This window comes from Petaurus breviceps, unplaced genomic scaffold, assembly GCF_028583685.1.
Source record: "Petaurus breviceps papuanus isolate PSGF00001 unplaced genomic scaffold, PetGlider_PUasm1.0 189, whole genome shotgun sequence".
NCBI lineage: Eukaryota > Metazoa > Chordata > Mammalia > Diprotodontia > Petauridae > Petaurus > Petaurus breviceps.
In genome coordinates this window covers 29,173,940-29,192,327 of record NW_027185809.1, presented here as the reverse complement: position 1 = coordinate 29,192,327, position 18,388 = coordinate 29,173,940, and the positions used below count along the sequence as shown (strand labels likewise).

General features: G+C 41.4%; 1 protein-coding gene across 4 annotated transcripts in view; it reads right to left on the bottom strand.

Moving 5' to 3' along the window:
• PAPLN (papilin, proteoglycan like sulfated glycoprotein) overlaps positions 1–18,388 on the bottom strand; it is a 99,804-nt gene that overhangs the window by 67,319 nt on the left and 14,097 nt on the right. For all 4 annotated transcript variants that reach the window (XM_069092116.1, XM_069092114.1, XM_069092117.1 and 1 more), the window contains exons 3-5: positions 6,379–6,494; positions 1,910–1,970; positions 116–218 (exon numbers count right to left, since the gene is read on the bottom strand). In XM_069092116.1, the coding sequence (XP_068948217.1) occupies positions 116–218; positions 1,910–1,970; positions 6,379–6,494 (280 nt within the window). The remainder of the gene's footprint in view (positions 1–115; positions 219–1,909; positions 1,971–6,378; positions 6,495–18,388) is intronic.

Here is an 18,388-nt window from a genome sequence, read left to right as displayed (position 1 = left end):
GGGTTAAGTGGAAGGAGTCCTAGGTTTCAAAAGGGGACCAGCAAATTCCCTAAGGAACAGGGTGTTCCAAGGAAGCTCATATTAACTGAACAGAGCCATCCATCTTAGCTCTTACCTCCATAATATGGATACCACTTGTATCTCTTTCCTTGGAATTCCTTGCCATCAAATTCTGCACACTGCTCTGCTCGGAAATCCCGGGTACCCTGAGGACAGCTCTGCAGGGTAGAGAGGAAGGGGCAGGATGTTATAGGATGCTGTACTGTCTCCAGGAAGTGAAGGCAGAAGGGAGAATTCAGTCATATTCAAACCAACCAGCATTTATTAAAATGTCAGTCATGTGAAGTACTGGGGATACCAAACAGTTATTCCTTCCACATCATGACTTTCACCATCAGGGTTTCAATGTATGATGGGTCAGCATAAGAAATAAAATGGGGAAAAAACATCACAAAATATGAAATGAAGAAAAAATGGAAAGCAAAAAAAATAAAATTGGAATTTTGGGGGAGTTTTGTAGAAGCTGCAGATGACACAGAAAATGTTTAGAAACTCAGAAATGCACAAAACATACATATAGTATTGTATACTACCAACCTGAATTTTACGATAAGGTACTGGAAGCATCCCATAAAAAAAATTCAGACTTCTTCTCTGGTAAATGGAGGGCCAAAAAAATTGATGTGGATTTTCTAGATCATGGGGGCACCACACCCCAATCCCCAAGATGTGGAAGAGATAACTGTAGTCCCTTCCAAAACACAGAAGCTTCTCTCAGAAGCTAAAGAATGTAGTAGAGGCAATCTCACAATGGGAAGGATGAATTCCCAAATTCAGTCTTCAGTCTTGATTTGCCACAGGGTGTTCTAAATTTAACAAACACCAAATAAAATGTAGCGACAGAGATTTAAAGCAATAGTCCCACGTGGAATCCTCCTCTAGAACCTTCCCACAAAGGATTCATGTTGCCCCATCTTGTAAAATACTTGGTGTGGGAGCCAAAGAGGCCTGCTCCAGGACTCAGATAATTACTGTAACAATAGTGGACTTTAATATCAAAGAGTTTCTAGAGAAAGTTCTTTGTTATGGGTTACACTTAAAAGGATATTGTTTGAGTTCTGAGACCAATAGGCTCTTCCCCAAGACTTTAGTTATTTTTAGATGGTTGGCTCCTATGCAAATGCCCTTAATGATCACTCTTTGGCTTAAGCCTTGAAGCCAGCTCTCCAGAGCATCCTTTGTAATGGACTGCATATGAAAAGAGTTATTAACTGACTCTTCCCAAGACTCTCAGGCACCTAGAGAACAAATCCTTATCAAATTATCTATTCTGTGCTACTTCAAGGATACAACAGACTAAGGTAATGATTAGAATACTTGAGTCCCCTTCCTTTGTCTCATTGCTCTATAAAAACCTTGTCCTAAGAATCAATAAATGGAGTTCATGGTTCTTCCTTGAACTACACACATGGCCTGGTCATTTCTTATTCACATCTCTGAATCATGCTAAGTGCTGGACACTGAGTAGCCCACAGCAACTTGGAAGTTCTTCAGGAAAAAAAAACTGATGGGGTGGGGGTGGGTAGTGAAATCAAAGTCTTCATCACCAAGATACAGTCTCAGCCAGGCCCAACAAACCAACAGATGTGCCTGAAGGATATGGTGATGAACTTGCCCCCCTTTCTCCCAAGCTCCCAACAAAAACTATAACAGCTCCTAATTGCCCTTGGGGGAGGCCTGACCCTGGTCTCTGTAGGGTGTCCTGTGCGGAGATAGGACCACAAGATTAAGTAGAAAGCACTGAAATTCTTCCCTGATGATGAAGGGAGGCCAGACCCTTTCCCCAGTTCCTGCAGGAAATAAAGCGACTTAATAAAGGAGAGAAGAAATGTGGGTCCCAAGGCCTTACCTCAATGTTGCATGAACGATAATTTCGGGTGGGTCCAATACAGCTGGTGCCTCCATCTTGCCTGAGAGACAAGCCCATACAAGGAAGTGGTTATCCATCTATCTTTCCACCCAACCCAATTCCCAAGGAGCCTTCTTGCTGCTTCCTCAGACACATGGATCTAGCAATCTGTTCTTTGAGTAGCCATAATCTTGACTAGTCAGCAATATTTTGATTGTTTTTTTCCCCCCTCAATATTCCTCCACAATGTAAGAGAGGGTCTATGGGGAGAGAAATGGGAGGCAAGCATGAGGTAGTAGACAGAATTTGCTGGTTCTTGAGTCAAAGGACCTGGGCTCAAATCTCACCTCTATGTCACCTTAGACAAATCACTTAGCCTCCCTGGACCTCAGTTTCCTCATCTGTAAAATGGAATGGATGGTCCAGGTTCTCTGAAGCTATGATCCAAGAATCAATGAGACGTAACAATAATTTTTTTAAAAGCATTAAATAAATAAAAACACAGATATATACATAAAGATACTATATGTGTATATATTATATGTGTATATAATATTTTATATTTATGTTTATTTATAGATGGAGGTCTAGATGATAGAAAGTTGACTTTGGAATCCAAAACACTTGTATTCAACTCTGTCCTCTGATACACAATGGTTATGTGATCCTGGGTAAGTCATTCAACTTCTGAGGGCTCTTTTCTAAAATTGTAAGTTGCAGAGAAGGTGCTGATGAGGTATGGGCTCTGGGAGCCCCCTTGACCTCTCCTTGAGTCCTTGAGGTACGGCCCTGGGAACCTCCCTTGGACTCTAGATTAAATTGTCTCATTTGAGACATTTGCATTTGCATGAGGCAATAAGCCTTACATTGTGGCTGGGCCCAGACCTCTAACCTAGTTATTAACTGCTACGGTAACTGCTAGCCTAGTTACTAGCCTAGCCCTCCATTGTTCATCTACTTCTACCTTGAGCCTATCAAAATATCAATATACCCTTGAACTGGCCTAGCCCACCATAGCCCGTAGTAGCCTCCAGCTACTTCCCACCCTTAATCACTCATTGACCTCCTAAAGACCCTGCCCAAACTCCTCCTCTAGACCATCCCTAGATCCCTCCCCACAACCTTCTGTATATAGGACCCCATCTCACACCACGTGGTGTGAGTGTCATATGCCACAGAAGAGTGAGAGCACCATAGGATAACCTAGCACAGACTTATTCTGTGTGTAATGCAAGTGAACTTTTAATAAATTTTACTTTTCTTTGGCTGAGAAGACTTGAGTTGAATTCATTCATCAGGACCCAGCGTGTTGGTATTTTGGGACTCCAGAGCAACCCTAACCCTCTTAGTGGGAAACCTTTTCAGTGCTACCTGCACTGGTAGACAGAGTTCCCTCACCTGGGAGTTCCTTAGACCAATGAAATCTCAGGTCCAATCTCCTTCACCCAAACTCATAATTTTTTAAAAATATGCCTAGCCAAAGCATAGGAATATGTTGTGCATGACTGCACATGTATAGCCTATTTAAAATTGCTTCCCTTCTCAATGAGACAGCAGGTGGGGGGGGGAAGAGTTTGGAAGTCAAAAAAATTTAAAAACAAATGTTAAAAATTGTTCTTACATGGAATTGGGGAAAAAATAAAATATCAAATTAAAACAAGAGTATATTTTTGTAAAATGCCTAGACAAGTGTTTCCCCCAAACCTAGCAGACGTATTCTGAGATTCTGACTCTAATTTTTTTCCTGGGAACCAAAACTAAATTCTCTCTTCTGAAGTCTTATCAGAAAGTTGGCATTTATGGGGTATCTGCTATGAGCACAGCCCTGTACCCAGAAATATGGGGACATGCGAAAGAAACATCCATGAAAAACTTAGTTTCTGCTCATTAGGCTCAAAGAGATGTTTTTAAAAAATGTCTGGGCCTTCTATTTCATTACCAGGGACCTCTGAGTGAGGAAGCACCTTGTATTAATACAGACCAGGATTATATAATCCTAGAGTTGTCTGAGAAGCAAGCTACTTCCTGGCCAGGGAGTCAGGGGCAAGACTTGAAAAGAGACTTTCCTGAAGCAAAGGCACATCAAGAATGAAATTTAACAAAGGGGTAAACTGAGGCAATTTTCCACAAAGATAAGTTTGTTAATAGGGCACTGAACTTATTAATAAAGGAATGTCTGGCCTGCCTCCATTTGTGCCAAAAGACCCAGAGTGAGGGCTAACAGGGCTCTTTAAACCTAGGTGTGTCTTCCCTCTGATTGGCCTCCCCTGGCAAAGGCAAGGAAATGAATAATTCCTAGCTCCTCCCTAGTATTTTTTGCTTGGGTAGGGGTGGGAGGGGTGGCCAACCAAAGCCAATTCTCACGTGAAAGGATTAATTTGCAACTAGGAAAAGTGTATGGGCCTTAGAGAAGCTAGCAGCTGGCTGATTCCGGTCCTCTCTGACTATTCAGGAATGCTAGCTGCTTTAAGAGACTCAGCAGACTCTAGCAGCCTTGGCTAGAAAAATCGCCCCAATCAGGATTTCCCCAGTTTGGTCTCCTTGTAGACCAGGTCACCGCCAATTTTGACTTGGGGAGGGACTCTGCCAACTGGCTTCTGTTCACCCAGTAAACAGAACTGAGGGTTCCACTTTGGAGGGACCCAGCCCAAGTTGCTTAACAACAGATGCTTTGGGGGCTGGGAGTGATCACATTACTAAATCAGGCCCTTCTGAAACTCCCTGCCCTTGAGAAGTGGGGTTTGACAAGATAACAAAAAAGATGTATTATAGCATGATATTAATTTTCCTCAGGCATAAATATAAAAAACATTGTAACCATACAAAGTACTATGTAAGTATCATTTTTTTTGAAAGGCAAAAAACCTGTAACCATACAGAGTACTTTGTAAGTATGGCTTTTTTTGGAGAAGGTATGTGGTGAAATGAATGGAGCACTTAACCAAAGTTAAGAAGACCTGTGTTCAAAACTGGTCTTAGATACTTACTAGCTGTGTAACTTCTGCCTGCCTCAATTTCCTCATCTTTAGAGAACTATATGCAATGCACCAATGCAATATTCACAATACTGATGGCCAGTGTAAATATGCCGGCATAGTGCTCAATTACAAAATATAACAAACTCACCATATGGCAGACAAAAGCAAAACATTTATTCAGACACCAGAAAACCAAATCCCAACACCAGGAAACCTAATCCATCATAGCAACATAGAAGTTAATAAGCCGTAACAGTACAGAGAGCCACACCATCCTTTAGCCTTCCCCAAAACCAACATTTACTCACAAGCCTGTCTCCTTGCCTGAACATCCTCTCTCTCCCACTGTCTAGCTTCTCTGATTCCCAGCTTCCTGTGGGCTCTGTTCTACCCTTCAGCAAACTCCTCCCACCACAAGCTCCATGTGATTACATTCAGCCTATTAGGGGGCAGAGTTTATCTTCAAAGCTGGGAAGATCTTCAAATTCTCCTTACCATTGCACTAGGTGGAGGAGTGAATAAATGTGCTAAGTCTGGAGTTAGGAAGACCCATCATCCAGATTTTGAATCTGGCCTCAGTCACTTATTAGGTGTAAGACCTTGGGCAAGCCACTTCACCCTGATTTCCTCAGTTTCCTCATCTATAAAATAAGCTGGAAGAGGAAATGGCAAAGCACTCTCAAGAAATGGGGTCACAAAGAGTCAGACACAACTGAACAACAAAGAACTATATAAAGTGTTGTTATTTCTTTTAGATTCCTTTTAGCACCTAGCATAATAAGTGATTCCTAAGTACCTATTGATCTGAACTTGGGAGCATTTTTTTTCTTTTAAAGCAATTGGGGTTAAGTAACTTGCACAAGGTTACACGGCCAGTTATTTTGTGTGGGGTGTTAAGTATCTGAGGCAGAACCATCCCAGGCTAGTTGTTTTTTTTTTCTGTTAAGTGTCTGAGGCCAGATACAAACTCAGGTCCTCCTGATTCCAGGGTCAGCGCTCTACTCACTGCTCCACCTAGCCGCCCCAAGAACTTAGGAGCATTTGAACTTGACAAGGGAGGCTGGGGCAGAGAGACAAAACATCTATGAAAATAGAAGGTATTGGAGTAAAAATATGAACTTGATTTACACAAAAAAAATCAATTTCTATAATCTCCTGGAGCACAAAGTGAGATTGCTTATCTTATGCTGACTCTTGCTTCATATTTTTAACAGGTGAACCAAGGAACCAACAATTAATCTGTCTCAGATGTCACAGTTTACTAATGAGGCTGTTTTTTGCTTTTTTGGTTTTTGGTCTTTTCAGAGGGGGAAAGCAGGGCAATTGGGGTTAAATGACTTGCCCAAGGTCACACAGCTAGTAAGTGTTAAGTGTCTGAGGCTGAATTTTAATTCAGATCCTCCTAACTCCAGGGCCAGTGCTCTATTCACTGTGCCACCTAGCTGCCCCTAATGAGGTTGTTTTTGAAAATTTAGTCAGAAATTTCAGTACCTCTGGGAGTAGCAATGTCGCTCCTGGAAAGTGACCCCCCCACCGCATGTCCTGCTGCACCGGCTCCACTCTCCCCAGCGGCCCCAGCCTTCATTTTGTCTTCTCACCTTCCTTGCCTGATGGGAAAGAAACACCCAGGAGCGTGAGTCAGTTGGCTAAGGTGAACCTTTGCATCCACAAGACCAAGGATGGAAAGATTCTGGGGGTCTATGAAGCGGCTCAGACTCGAGGGAGAGGCTCCAGAATACCAGCAGCTCTTGGAGGGAAGCAAGCAGAATCAGGATAACCATTTATACGACAATAACAACAGTATAAGAAAAAACCACTTTGAGAGACTTGAGACCTCTGATCCGATTCAATGACCAGTCAAGATTCCAGAAAATTGAGGAAGACAAGAGAGTGGAGAGCCTCAAGATTCAGAGTCTGACATACATTTTCAGACACAAACAATGTGGGAATTTGTTTTGTTTTACCATATTTCCTTGTTACAGGGTTGGTTTTTATTCTTTTTGCCATTGGTGGGGGGGACCAAGGTGGGGGATAGGAATAAGGTAGAAAAAAAAGGAAGAAAGAAAAGAAGGTCATTGCAGTATTTTTAAGACACGCAGAGAAGAGAGGGAAAGCCAGAAAGAGGCCCAGACAAGCAGAAAGCCTTGAAAGCTACAGGCTGAATTTAGATACTTAAAAAGAAAAGCAAGCTGTAACAGATATAGCAGATTAAGGCACACAATCCTCTTACTCTGTTCTACTGTGTGTTTGAAAATGTCAGTTTTATCTGATGTTTGTTAGGTTCCAAATTAAAAAAATTTTTTTAAGAAATGATGATGTCATTTTTATAGCACTTTAATGTTTGCAAGGATAGTTAGTTTGCAGTGGATAAGCACTGGGTTTGGAAACAGGAATGCCTGAGTTCTTATCCGGCCTCAGACACGAACTAGCTGTGTGACCCTGGCCAAGTCACTTCACCCTGTTTGCCTGTAAAAATGAGCTGGAGAAGGAAATGGCAAACTAGTCCAGTATTTTTGCCAAGAAACCCCCACTTGGGGTCACAAAGACTGGGACAGAACTGAAAAACAGTCTAAACAACAGAGTGTGCAAAGCACTTTGCTTATCATTGATAAGTAAAGATAATCATCTCATCAATCCTATTATTGATTATTACTGATGCTATGGATCACCATCTTAGAGATGAGGAAACTGAGACAAAAGTGAGGTTTAAGTACTTTGCCCAGGGTCACTTAGCTAGTATCTGAGGCAGGTTTTGTACCCAGATCTTCCTGCTTCCAAGTCAACTGTTCCATTCCAATGCCACACTCTGTATCACCAAAGCATCATCCCAACTGTATGCAGAACATGAGGAAACCTAGGGACAAGTAGGTGGCCCAGTGAATAAAGTGCCAGGCCTGGAGTCAGGGAAACCTGAGTTCAAATCTTACCGTGATTCAAGGGCTACTTAAAGACCAGCCTGCCAAGCCCTTGAAATGACCACTATCAGAGTCATTCCTTTGAGCCAAAGCAATGTCTCCAGAAAGCCCAGACAAAATCATAACCAGGGAATCTTAAGAATCAGAAGGGACCATGGAAGTCATCTGACCAAGCGCAGAAGAAGGGAGACATTTAAGGACGTTCCCAATGTGGGGTGTGTTTTGCTTGATTGCACTTATTTGTGACAAGGGAAAACTTCTATTCTTTTTTGTAAGAAGGTTCGGGATAGCTACACCAACAAGGAAAGGAAAGGAAAGAATATCAATGAAGTGGTTTTTCAAATGCACAAAAACGAACAGAAGGAGATTCAGAGGCAAACACAGATAAGCCAAGCACCTTTGGGATGAATTGTGTATGTGTATATATACACAGATATATGCATATTATGTATCATATTTCATGCAGATGTACATTGTTACACATTATACATACACTATAAATAATGGCATATATGTCTATGATATACATGTGCTGCGTGTACATGCGTGTAATTTATACAATGCACATACATGTGCATCCATGCGTAATGTGTGTGTATCCCCAAAAAGGGAAAAGGAACTATTTGTACAAAAATATTTATAGCAGCTCTTTTTTGTGGTGGCCAAGAACTGGAAATCAGGAGGATGCCCATCAATAGGAGAATGACTAAGCAAGCTGTGGTATGTGATTGTGATGGGATATTTTTGTGCTATAAGAAATGGCAAGAAAAACTCACCTCGGAAGATCCTTTCCCCCCAGATAGCACCAGATGCCAGTGCCATAATGAACACACATAGGAAATAGCAAATAAACCCATTTATCTGAGACTATAGCAGAATAGAAATCAGAAAAAGTATACATATGAGAATATGTACCAGACATTACAAACTGAAAGAAACTCTCCTATTGGGAGCAAGGCAATTCAGCTCAACTAAGAGAAAGAATTCAAGATTTCACTCAAAGGGAAATTCCCTGAAATCTCTAGCGTAACAAGCTGGGGATAGGAATATGATGGTAACTGTCGGCTTCTCTACATGTTAGGTGCTTCCTAAAATGTTTCTCCCTTCTACTTGAAGAGAAGTTGGAATGGTACATCTTTTCTCTCTGAAACAATTAATAACCAATTAACATTGGGGAGATCCAGGGTTTTTTCCCTATTTCCTCAAAGACTGGTCCTTGTGAAGACATTGTTGATCAATGAGATTGCCCAGATTCTCTGGGTACGTTTCTTTTTTTTGAGGGGGGAAGGCAAGGTAATTGGGGTTAAGTGACTTAAGTCACACAGCTAGTTGTGTCACATATCTGAGGTCGAATTTGAACTCAAGTCCTCCTGATTTCAGGGTCAGTGCTTTATTCACTGCGCCACCTAGCTGCCCCTGGGTATATGTTTCTTGCTCACCCAACTAGAAGACCTAAGATAATCTAACCTAGGTGAATTCTGGCCCCTAGTGTTCTACTCAGATAGGACTGGGTGGATCCCTTTCATCTAGACTCTCAGGTAGTCTGGGTATAAAGATAGTGTCCAAGAGTGACATGCTCAGATTCACACTCCCAGCCCCCTCATTAGAATAAGCCCACCTCAAGAGAGGAATATATTGGGAGAAGGAGAAAGGGAGAGATGTAATGTGGTAAATTACCTCACATAAAAGAGGCAAGAGAAAGCTGTTACAATGGAGGGGAAGAGCAGAGAGGTGAAAGGGAATGAGTCAACCTTACTCTCACGGGATTTGGCTTAAGGAGGGAAAAACATACACACTCAGTTGGGTATTTTACCCTCCAGGAAAGTAGGAGGGAAGGGGGTAAGAGGATGGTAGAAGGGAGGGCAGATTGGGGGGAGGTGTAGTTAGAAGCAAACACTTGAAAAGGAACAGGGTCAACGGAGAAAATAGAATAAATAGGGGGTAGGACAGGATAGAGGGAAATATAATTAGTCTTTCACAACATGACTACTATGGAAATGTTTTGCATTAACTATACATGTATAACCTATATAGAATTGCTTGTCTTCCCAGTAGGAGCGCGTGAGGAGGGGAAAAGGGAGAGAATCTGGAACTCAAAGTTTTAAAAAAACAAATGTTAAAAAAAAATTAGCTGTTCCATGTAATCAGGAAATAAGATATACAGGCAATGGGGTATAGAAATCCATCTTTCCCTAAACAAAAGTAAGGGGGAAGAGGAGAAGGGGAGGCATGGGAGGGATATATGAGAGGGCAGACTGGGGGAAGGAATAATCAGTATGCTTGCCATCTTGGGGTGGGGGGTAAGGGAAAGATGGGGAGAAAATTTGGAACTCAAAATTTTGTGGAAATGAATGTTGAAAAGTAAAAATAAATTCTGAAAAAAAAAGAATAAGCTCATCTCTTTCATTAATTGTTAAGCAAACAAGAGTTGATCCCTTTTTTGCAGAGATAGAGGGGACTATAATTGTAGAACATGACATACTATCAGACTTTGGTCAATGTGCGGGTCAATTTTGTTGAGCTAATTTTTTTTTTCTTTCTTTTTAATTCTGTTATGAACAATGAATGACTTGCTAAGTCCAGGAGATAGACGGTGTTGAGATGTATTCAGAAATGCAGGCAATAGTTTAAAAAAAAAAGCATTAGAAATTTTTAAAGGATATGTGATCTGGAATAATAAAATATTATCTAAACTCATATTCCTGTTGTTCAAGATCCTGTTTTACCACATTCAGAAAGTAGAGCTGACTTGCCTAGGGACACATAACAAGTCTGAAGGGGGATTAGAATTCAGTAACAGAGGCATAAGGGGCCATTTGCTTAAGCTAACAAACATCTGGTCTTCTGGTATATCTTAGTTTTGCAGGCACATTCCTATGTCTAGGGCAAGATGCAAGAATACCTTCTGATGTGTTGTTTTTAGATTCTCCAAGTTCTTCCCCCTTGATACTTCATCATGCCTATGGAATTCCCAGTGTGGATGGATATAGATTGCAGCCTATCGCTGCCCTCCAATACAATGCAAGCTTTCTGCTTGTCCTTTCAAAAATACTGGGGGGGGGGGGGAGGGGGAAGGGGGGGGGGGAAGGGGGGGGCACAGAACATGTTAAGGGTCTTGCTGGAATTCTCTGGGCACTGAGTGACCCCCATCCTGCTCAGTGAGCTCCAGTGACTCAAGCTCCTCCTTCCTAACTTGCTCTTGTGCCACATTTTCAGTCTTCTTGAATCTTATATTCACCCACCCACCCACCCCCATGTAATCATCAATACAGTGGTAATAGCTTCCTTGCATGCCTCCAATAAGATATTTCAGTTGCTGACTCTGGGCATTCTCCCTGGCTGTCTCCCATGTCTGGAAGACTTCTCCTCATCTCTACCTCCTACTTTCCCTGAAGTCCCAGCTGAAATTCCCTTTCTATAGGAAACCTTTCCCAATCCCTCTTAATCCTACTTCCTTCCCTCTGTTGATGATCTCCAATTTATCCTGTAACTATGTTGTTGGTACAAACTTTGTTGGCTTGTTGTCAGTCCCATTGGACTGTGAGCTCCCTGAGGACAGGGACTGTCTTTTGCCTTTCTTTGCACTCTCAGGGCTTAATACAATACCTGGCATAGAGTAGGAACTTAATAAATGTTCCTTGACTGTCTTCTTACATTTTCCTCCTTTTCACTATCACCCAGGTACGTTGGCCTATTTGCTATTTATTCCTCAGATGGAACAGTTCAGCTCTAGTCAGTCCATCATGTCTGAAATGCTCTGTCCCCTCACCAAAATCTTTTTGTTTCTCTGGCTTTCTTCAAGACTCAGTTCAAGTCCCACCTTCTGCAGAAGTCCTTGCCTGGTCCCCTCCCTGCCAAGTGCTACTGCCTCCTCCTCTCAAATTACCTGTTGTTGACTCTGTATATATCTTGCATGAAGGTAATTATTTCTATTTTATCTCCCCCACCCCCTCCAGAGACAGATGGTGGTGACATGTAAAAAGTGCTGGGCTTGGAGTTAAGCAGACCTCAGCTGAAATACCATCTCAAACACTATTTGGTTGCATGATCCTAAGCAAGTCACTTAACCTCTGCCTCAGTTTCCAAAACTGTAAAATGGGTTATTGTGAGGGTCAAATGAGTTCATCTTTGTAAAGTGCTTCAAACAGTGCCTGGAACATGGGTAAAGTCCACATGAATGCTTATTCCCTTCCCCTCCCCATTAAATTGTGAACTCTTTGAAGGCACAGTTTTTGCCTTTCCTTGTACCCTCAGTGCTGGGCTGATACATAGTAAATGGTTAATAAATGCTTGCTGATTGACTAACTATATAAATAGAGAACAGAGTTGTTGTTCAGTTTTGTCTGACTCTTTGTGACCCCATTGGAGGCTTTCTTGACAAGAGATACTGGAGAGGTTTGCCATTTCCTTCTCCAGCTCATTTTACAGGTAAGGAAACTAAGGCAAACAGGGTTAAGTGACTTGCTCAGGGTCACACAGCTTGTATGTGTTCAAGGCCACATTTGAACTCAGAAAACTGAATCTTCCTAATTCCCATCTGTCCTCTATCCATCGCACCATCTAGATGACCAAGAGTTATACAGGACCGTCCATCGATCACCGAGGTTAAAGGTCTGGTATAGGGTAAAGAGCCTTGGACTTGGAAGACAGAATACCTGGATTTAAGACCTTCCTTTGCCACTGTGTGACCTTAGAAAAGTCACAGCTCTGCTCAAGACCGCAATTTCTCTATCTGCAAAATGGGCATATGTAGCAGCAAGCACCCCAAGCGTCCCCAGGGTGGCTGCCAACACAAGTTCTTAGATCTGCTTTGTTAAAGGAAAGCAACTCCAAATGGGCTAACAAGCTTACTTTAATCAGTCAAACATATATCATTTACCTAGTTCAGGGGAAAAAGGTCAGCACCCCGAACTTCAGAGTACACAGAGAGAAGTTACAAGACAGAGAAACAGATCAAGTAGACAGATTTCCAACCATTACATCTATGCCAAATCAACATCTGGGTTTTTCAAAGCTGGGGGGGCTCTCAACAATGGCTTCCCAGAGTCTCATCTGATCAAATCACAGAACACTTCTCAAAGTGAGCCCCAAAGCAAAGCCTCACATCAGGGCTTATATAGCCTTCTCCTGGCTCAGAGAATGTAACAACCTTCTGGACCCACTGGCCAATCAAAAAGTATCTACTGAAAAACAAGCCTCCCACCCCAGGCTCCAGGGGCACTTTAGCCTAGGGGCAGGGAAGATCTTAAAAATTTACATTCCCATTACAGCATAATGACATTTGAACAATTTACATCCCATAATTTCTGTGATGATGTATATAAATAATTTTGTTACTTTGTTTTTTATTTTGTTTTTGGTTTTTTTGAGGGGGGAAGGCAGGGCAATTGGGGTTAAGTGACTTGCCCAAGGTCACATAGCTAATGTCAAGTGTCTGAAGCCAGATTTGAACTCAGGTCCCCCAGACTTCAGGGCCAGTGCTCTATTCAAATATATAATTTTTTTTAACTCAGTAAACATGAACATTTCCATATGCAAAAAGCAGAAAATAGCACCATAGAAAAATGCAAATGAAACCACGAATCTCTATTACATGCAGCTTTCATTTCTTTCAAATTTTTCTAATAAATTCAATTATAAAATTCAAAATATAACAATCAATTCAATTGGATTCTGCTTCTCTATGTCTCCCTTTTAACCTTCTTCTGCTCTCTTCTGTGATTTTTTTTAATTTCTTTTTTTTTGGAGGGGGAAGTATAGGGCAATTGGGGTTAAGTGACTTGCCCAGGGTCACATGGCTAGTTTTTTTGTTGTTGTTGTTAAGTGTCTGAGGTCGAATTTGAACTTAGGTCCTCCTGACTCCAGGGCCAGCACTCTATTCACTGCGCCACCTAGCTGCCCCTCTGTGATTTTTTTTAAAGCTGTAATACCCTTCTTTTCTTTTTTTTTCTGTGACTTTTGTTTTTTTAAACTCTGTATGTATTCTTTGAAGATATGAAGTTTCTGATGGGGTCCTTCTTTCTTTCCTCTCTATTCGAATATCAGCAAAGGCTGAGTGAGAGTCAGTAACTTTGCCTCAGCTCTCCCAAAACCTTCTCCACAATGACCAAGAAAATGTGTCAAATCAAATTCTGAGAAGCAAAACAAAAAAAAAATCACAATGAGTCATTTTTTTCCAGTGCAGGAAGCATGAAATGTTAACACTCCACCATCATACAGCCCCTTCCAATTATTCAAATAAATTGGCCTTTCCTGTTTTCTCTGTACTTTTTTTATTGCTACTCAGCTCTTATTGCTTTGTTGTTGTTTCTTGGAATACAGTTTACAGGGGGATTTTTCTGGTCATGGATTTCAAGAAGTCCAAAGATTCTTAAAGCATCTCTTCTCAACCTTTCATCCATATATACCGTTTTCATATCAGATATTCTATTTTCAGCCTTTTTATTTAAAATTTCTTCCTATTTCATGGAATCATTGTTTCCTTTTCCACATTTTTAGCATAATTCTTTTAAGAAACCCACATTTTCCTCTGAGTCTTTGCTTACAGTTGTTAAAGAGAGATTTTCTTAACCTTTTCTTTCCCTTCTTTTTGTCATCCCTATTTCTAGTTCCCCTTTCCCTTCCAAAATCTCCACGATTAAAAAAAAAAAGCAACAAACATAATTAAGCCAAAAAATCTATACATGGGGCATATCCAAAAATGTACATCTCAATAAGTCCCTTGGGTCCCCCCAACTTCTCAAGCTAGAAAGCATTGCATAAATGTGACTTATGATGATTTTTATTTAAGGACAAGTCCTAGGTAAACTGGTTTATATCCATTTTGGTGCATTTTCTTCCTGGGCTCAACAACCTGACTCCAACTCACCCTTACAGAGAATTTCTCCAGGGCCTGTTCTACAACCAAACCCAACTCTGGAATCTACCACCATTTTCATTTTCCCTCTTCCCCTCTCTCTCCCTCCCTCTCTCACATACACCTGACTTTTAAGAGTTTAAAGTCTGAAGTCAAAGGGGATAGAGGTCAGGGGTAGCTAGGTGGTGCAGTGAATAGAGCACTGGCCCTGAAGTCAGGAGGACCTGGGTTCAAATCCAACTTCAGACACGTGACACTTACTAGCTGTGTGACTTAACCCCAATTGCCTTGCCTTCTTCCCTCAAAAAAAAAAAATTCAAAGGAGACAGAGGAGAAACTGAATCCTAAGAAACTGACTGCCCAAGACTTACTGGACTCAGCCACGAGCAGCAGCCAAGAGACAGGGTCTAGGGGGAGGCTAGGTGGCGCAGTGAGTAGAGTGCTGGCCCTGGAGTCAGAAGGACTTGAGCTCAGATCTGGCCTCAGACACTTAGCACACACACACAAAAACTAGCCGTGTGACCTTGGTTGGGCAAGTTACTTAACCCCAATTGCCCTCCAAAAAAACAAAAAAAAACAAATAGAGACAGGGTCTAATTGTGCAGCAGGATGAATTTTAGACTTAGAAGCAATATCCTAAGTTTATTACCTCAGAAAATCTCTTCCTTACCTTTGTTTCAGTTTTCTCAAGAGTCAGGAAAACATGGGTGGGAATCCCACCTCAAATACTTACTAGTTGTGTGACCTTGGGCAAGCTGTGTGACCTTATCTGGCCCTTAAGGGCCTTCATCCTTAAAATAAGGAGGCTCAACTCTGATCTCTAAAGGTTTTGTAGCTCTAAATCTATGACCGTATGGTCCCATGACCTCTGTATGTTGGGAAGCTCAATGAGTCATTTTTTAAAGAGGTCTTAACAAAGTAAACAGAACCATAACAGTTAATACGACGACCATAATTGTGTAAAGGAAAAAACAAAGATGACTTCAGAATTCTGATCAATGTAATGACCAATTGTAACATCAGAGGGGAGTCACCACAACATACCTCCTACCTCTAGGGAGAGAAGTGGTATATGACAGGTACAGAGTCCTAATTCTAAATCCTTCATTGTCAGTCATGGCCTGGGTTGATCTGTATTACTTGCCTGTACTTCTTTGTTAGAAGAATGCTATGTAGATTGGGGAGGGAAGAAGGGAAGAGGACTTCTGGGAAGTAGAAACAATGTAAGAAAAAAGCATCCCAAAAAATTGTTTGTTTTCTTTTTTTAAACAGAGGGCTTGAGGTACCTAGGAAAGAATAAGGAAGTTCGATGTAACCTGAGTCTCATATTGTACCTCCTGATGCATTTGGCCCCTCCTCAACCCCTCCCCCCTTCCCCACCCTCCTGACTGTTGGGCCCTGGCAGGGGTTCCTGCCTCAGGCTAGAATCAGAAGCTAAGTGAGGGAGTCACACATTCTAGCTTCACCAGACAGGTTTTGAAGCTGGACCTCACCAGTCCCACCCCATGCCCCACCTCTGGGCCCAAGCAGACTCCTAATCTACCTGATCCAGAGGGAAGGAGCCTTCTGCTGATATAGCCTGAAGTCATCCCGGTAGTTAGTGCTAACTAATAATAATAGCCAGCATTTGTGGTTGCTGTTCTTTAGTAGGTTCAGTCATATCTGACTCTATATCACCCCATTTGGGGTTTTCTTGGCAAAGACACTGAAGTGGTTTGCCATTTCCTTCTCCAGTTCATTTGACAGATGAGGCCAAGGTGAAGTGACTTGCCCAGGATCACACAGCTAATAAGTGTCCGAGGCAGCATTTGAACTCAGGAAGATTAGTCTTCCTAACTCCAGGCTGGTGTTCTATTTACTGTGCCATATAGCTGCCCTTAAGCAGCCCTGTGAATGAGGTGCTATTATTACTCCCATTTCACAGGTGAGGAAACTGAGGCAGAGAGGTCACTTGCGTCTTAGGGAGGGTCATAGAGCTGGCAAATGCCTGAGGCAGGATTCAAACTCAGGTCTTCTGAGTTCTAATTCATCCTTGAAAAAGTGTGGTTTGGGGAAAAGGAGACCTCTCACCAGAATGAGAGGTATTAGGGCGAAGAAAGATGAAGGAAGGAGGGAAGGCTTCTGTAACACAACCTCCTTACACACTATAGTCAGGTTCCTTCATTGAACTGTGGGACTTTCATAGGGAATCCCAGGCAAGGGCAACCCCAATGAATAGGAGACTGCCCACATGTACCCAACCCCCTCAAAAATGTTTTTCCCACTGCTAAGAGAACTAAGTCTATAAGTGACTTGTGGTCATACGGCCAGTTTGTGGTAGAAAAGGGATTTGAATCTTCTAGGCTTCCAGACCAGCTCTCTATCCATTATACCATCCTGCTTGTATGATTATGATTATAATTATGATTATAAATTATGGAACTGAGCTATATTGTCAGGAGAAATTGAGAACATTCCACCCATCCCCACTACTGGAGCCCATCAGGCTGCATTGCCATGGACTATCTGGCCCTTACTGAAGTATCTCTTGCTTACAAGAAAAAATTAATTTCTCTTCTGCACTTAATCGATATAAAAAAGAATTAAATTTTTCATACACAAAGTAGAATATAAAAAGATGATTGCGAATGAAATCTTGACTCTCTATGATGTACAATTTGCTTTTTAAAAAGTATATGATGGGGGCGGCTAGGTGGCACAGTGAATAGAGCACCAGCCCTGGAGTCAGACTCCCTGAGTTCAAATCTGGCCTGAGACACTTAACACAAAAACTAGCCGTGTGACCTTGGGCAAGTCACTTAACCGCAATTGCCTTCCCAAAATATATATATGTGATAACCTAGCAATACTTTTTCTAGGGCTGTATCCCAAAGAGATCATAAAAATGAGAAAAGGGTCCACATGTACAAAAATATTTATAGCAGCTCTTTTTGTGGTGGCCAAGAACTGGAAGTTGAGGAGGTGCCCATCAATTGGGGAATGGCTAAACAAGTTATTAGTATATGAATGTAATGGAATACTATTGTGCTATAAAAAATGATGAACAGGCAGACTTCAGAAAAACCTGGAAAGACTTAAAATGAACTGATGCTGAGTGAAGTGAGCAGAACCAGAAGAACATTGTTCACAGAAATAACCACAGTGTACAATGACTGATTTTGATAGACTTAGCCCTTCTCAGCAATGCAAGGACCTAAAACAATTCCAAAGGACTCAAGATGGTAAATGCCATCCACATCCAGAGAAAGAACTATGGAGTTGGAATGCAGAGTGAAGCAGACTATTTTCTTTTTTGTTTTGTTTTCTTTCTCATGGACTCTCCCATTCTTCTATGCAACATGACTAATGTAAAAATGTGTTTAATAAGAATGTATGTGTAGAGCCATATCAGATTGCATGCCATTTTGAGGAGGGAGGGGGAGAAAATTTAAAACTTATGGAAGTGAATGTTGAAAACTAAAAATAAATAAATTAATACGTTTTTTAAAAAGCATATGAAAAATTCAACATGCTACTTTCAAAGCTGTCCTTCTTGTTTGTGTCTCCTGAACTCCCTTCTGTTCTCTTTTCTAACTGTAAGATTTTTCAATGATTTTATCTTCTTATCATTGGTTCTTTTTTTTTTTTGTAACACTATCACTCTCCCCCAAACCAATTAAAAAAAGAAAAAGAAAACCCTTATGACAAATAAGTACAGTCAAGTAAAATAAAGCCATATATTGGCCATGTC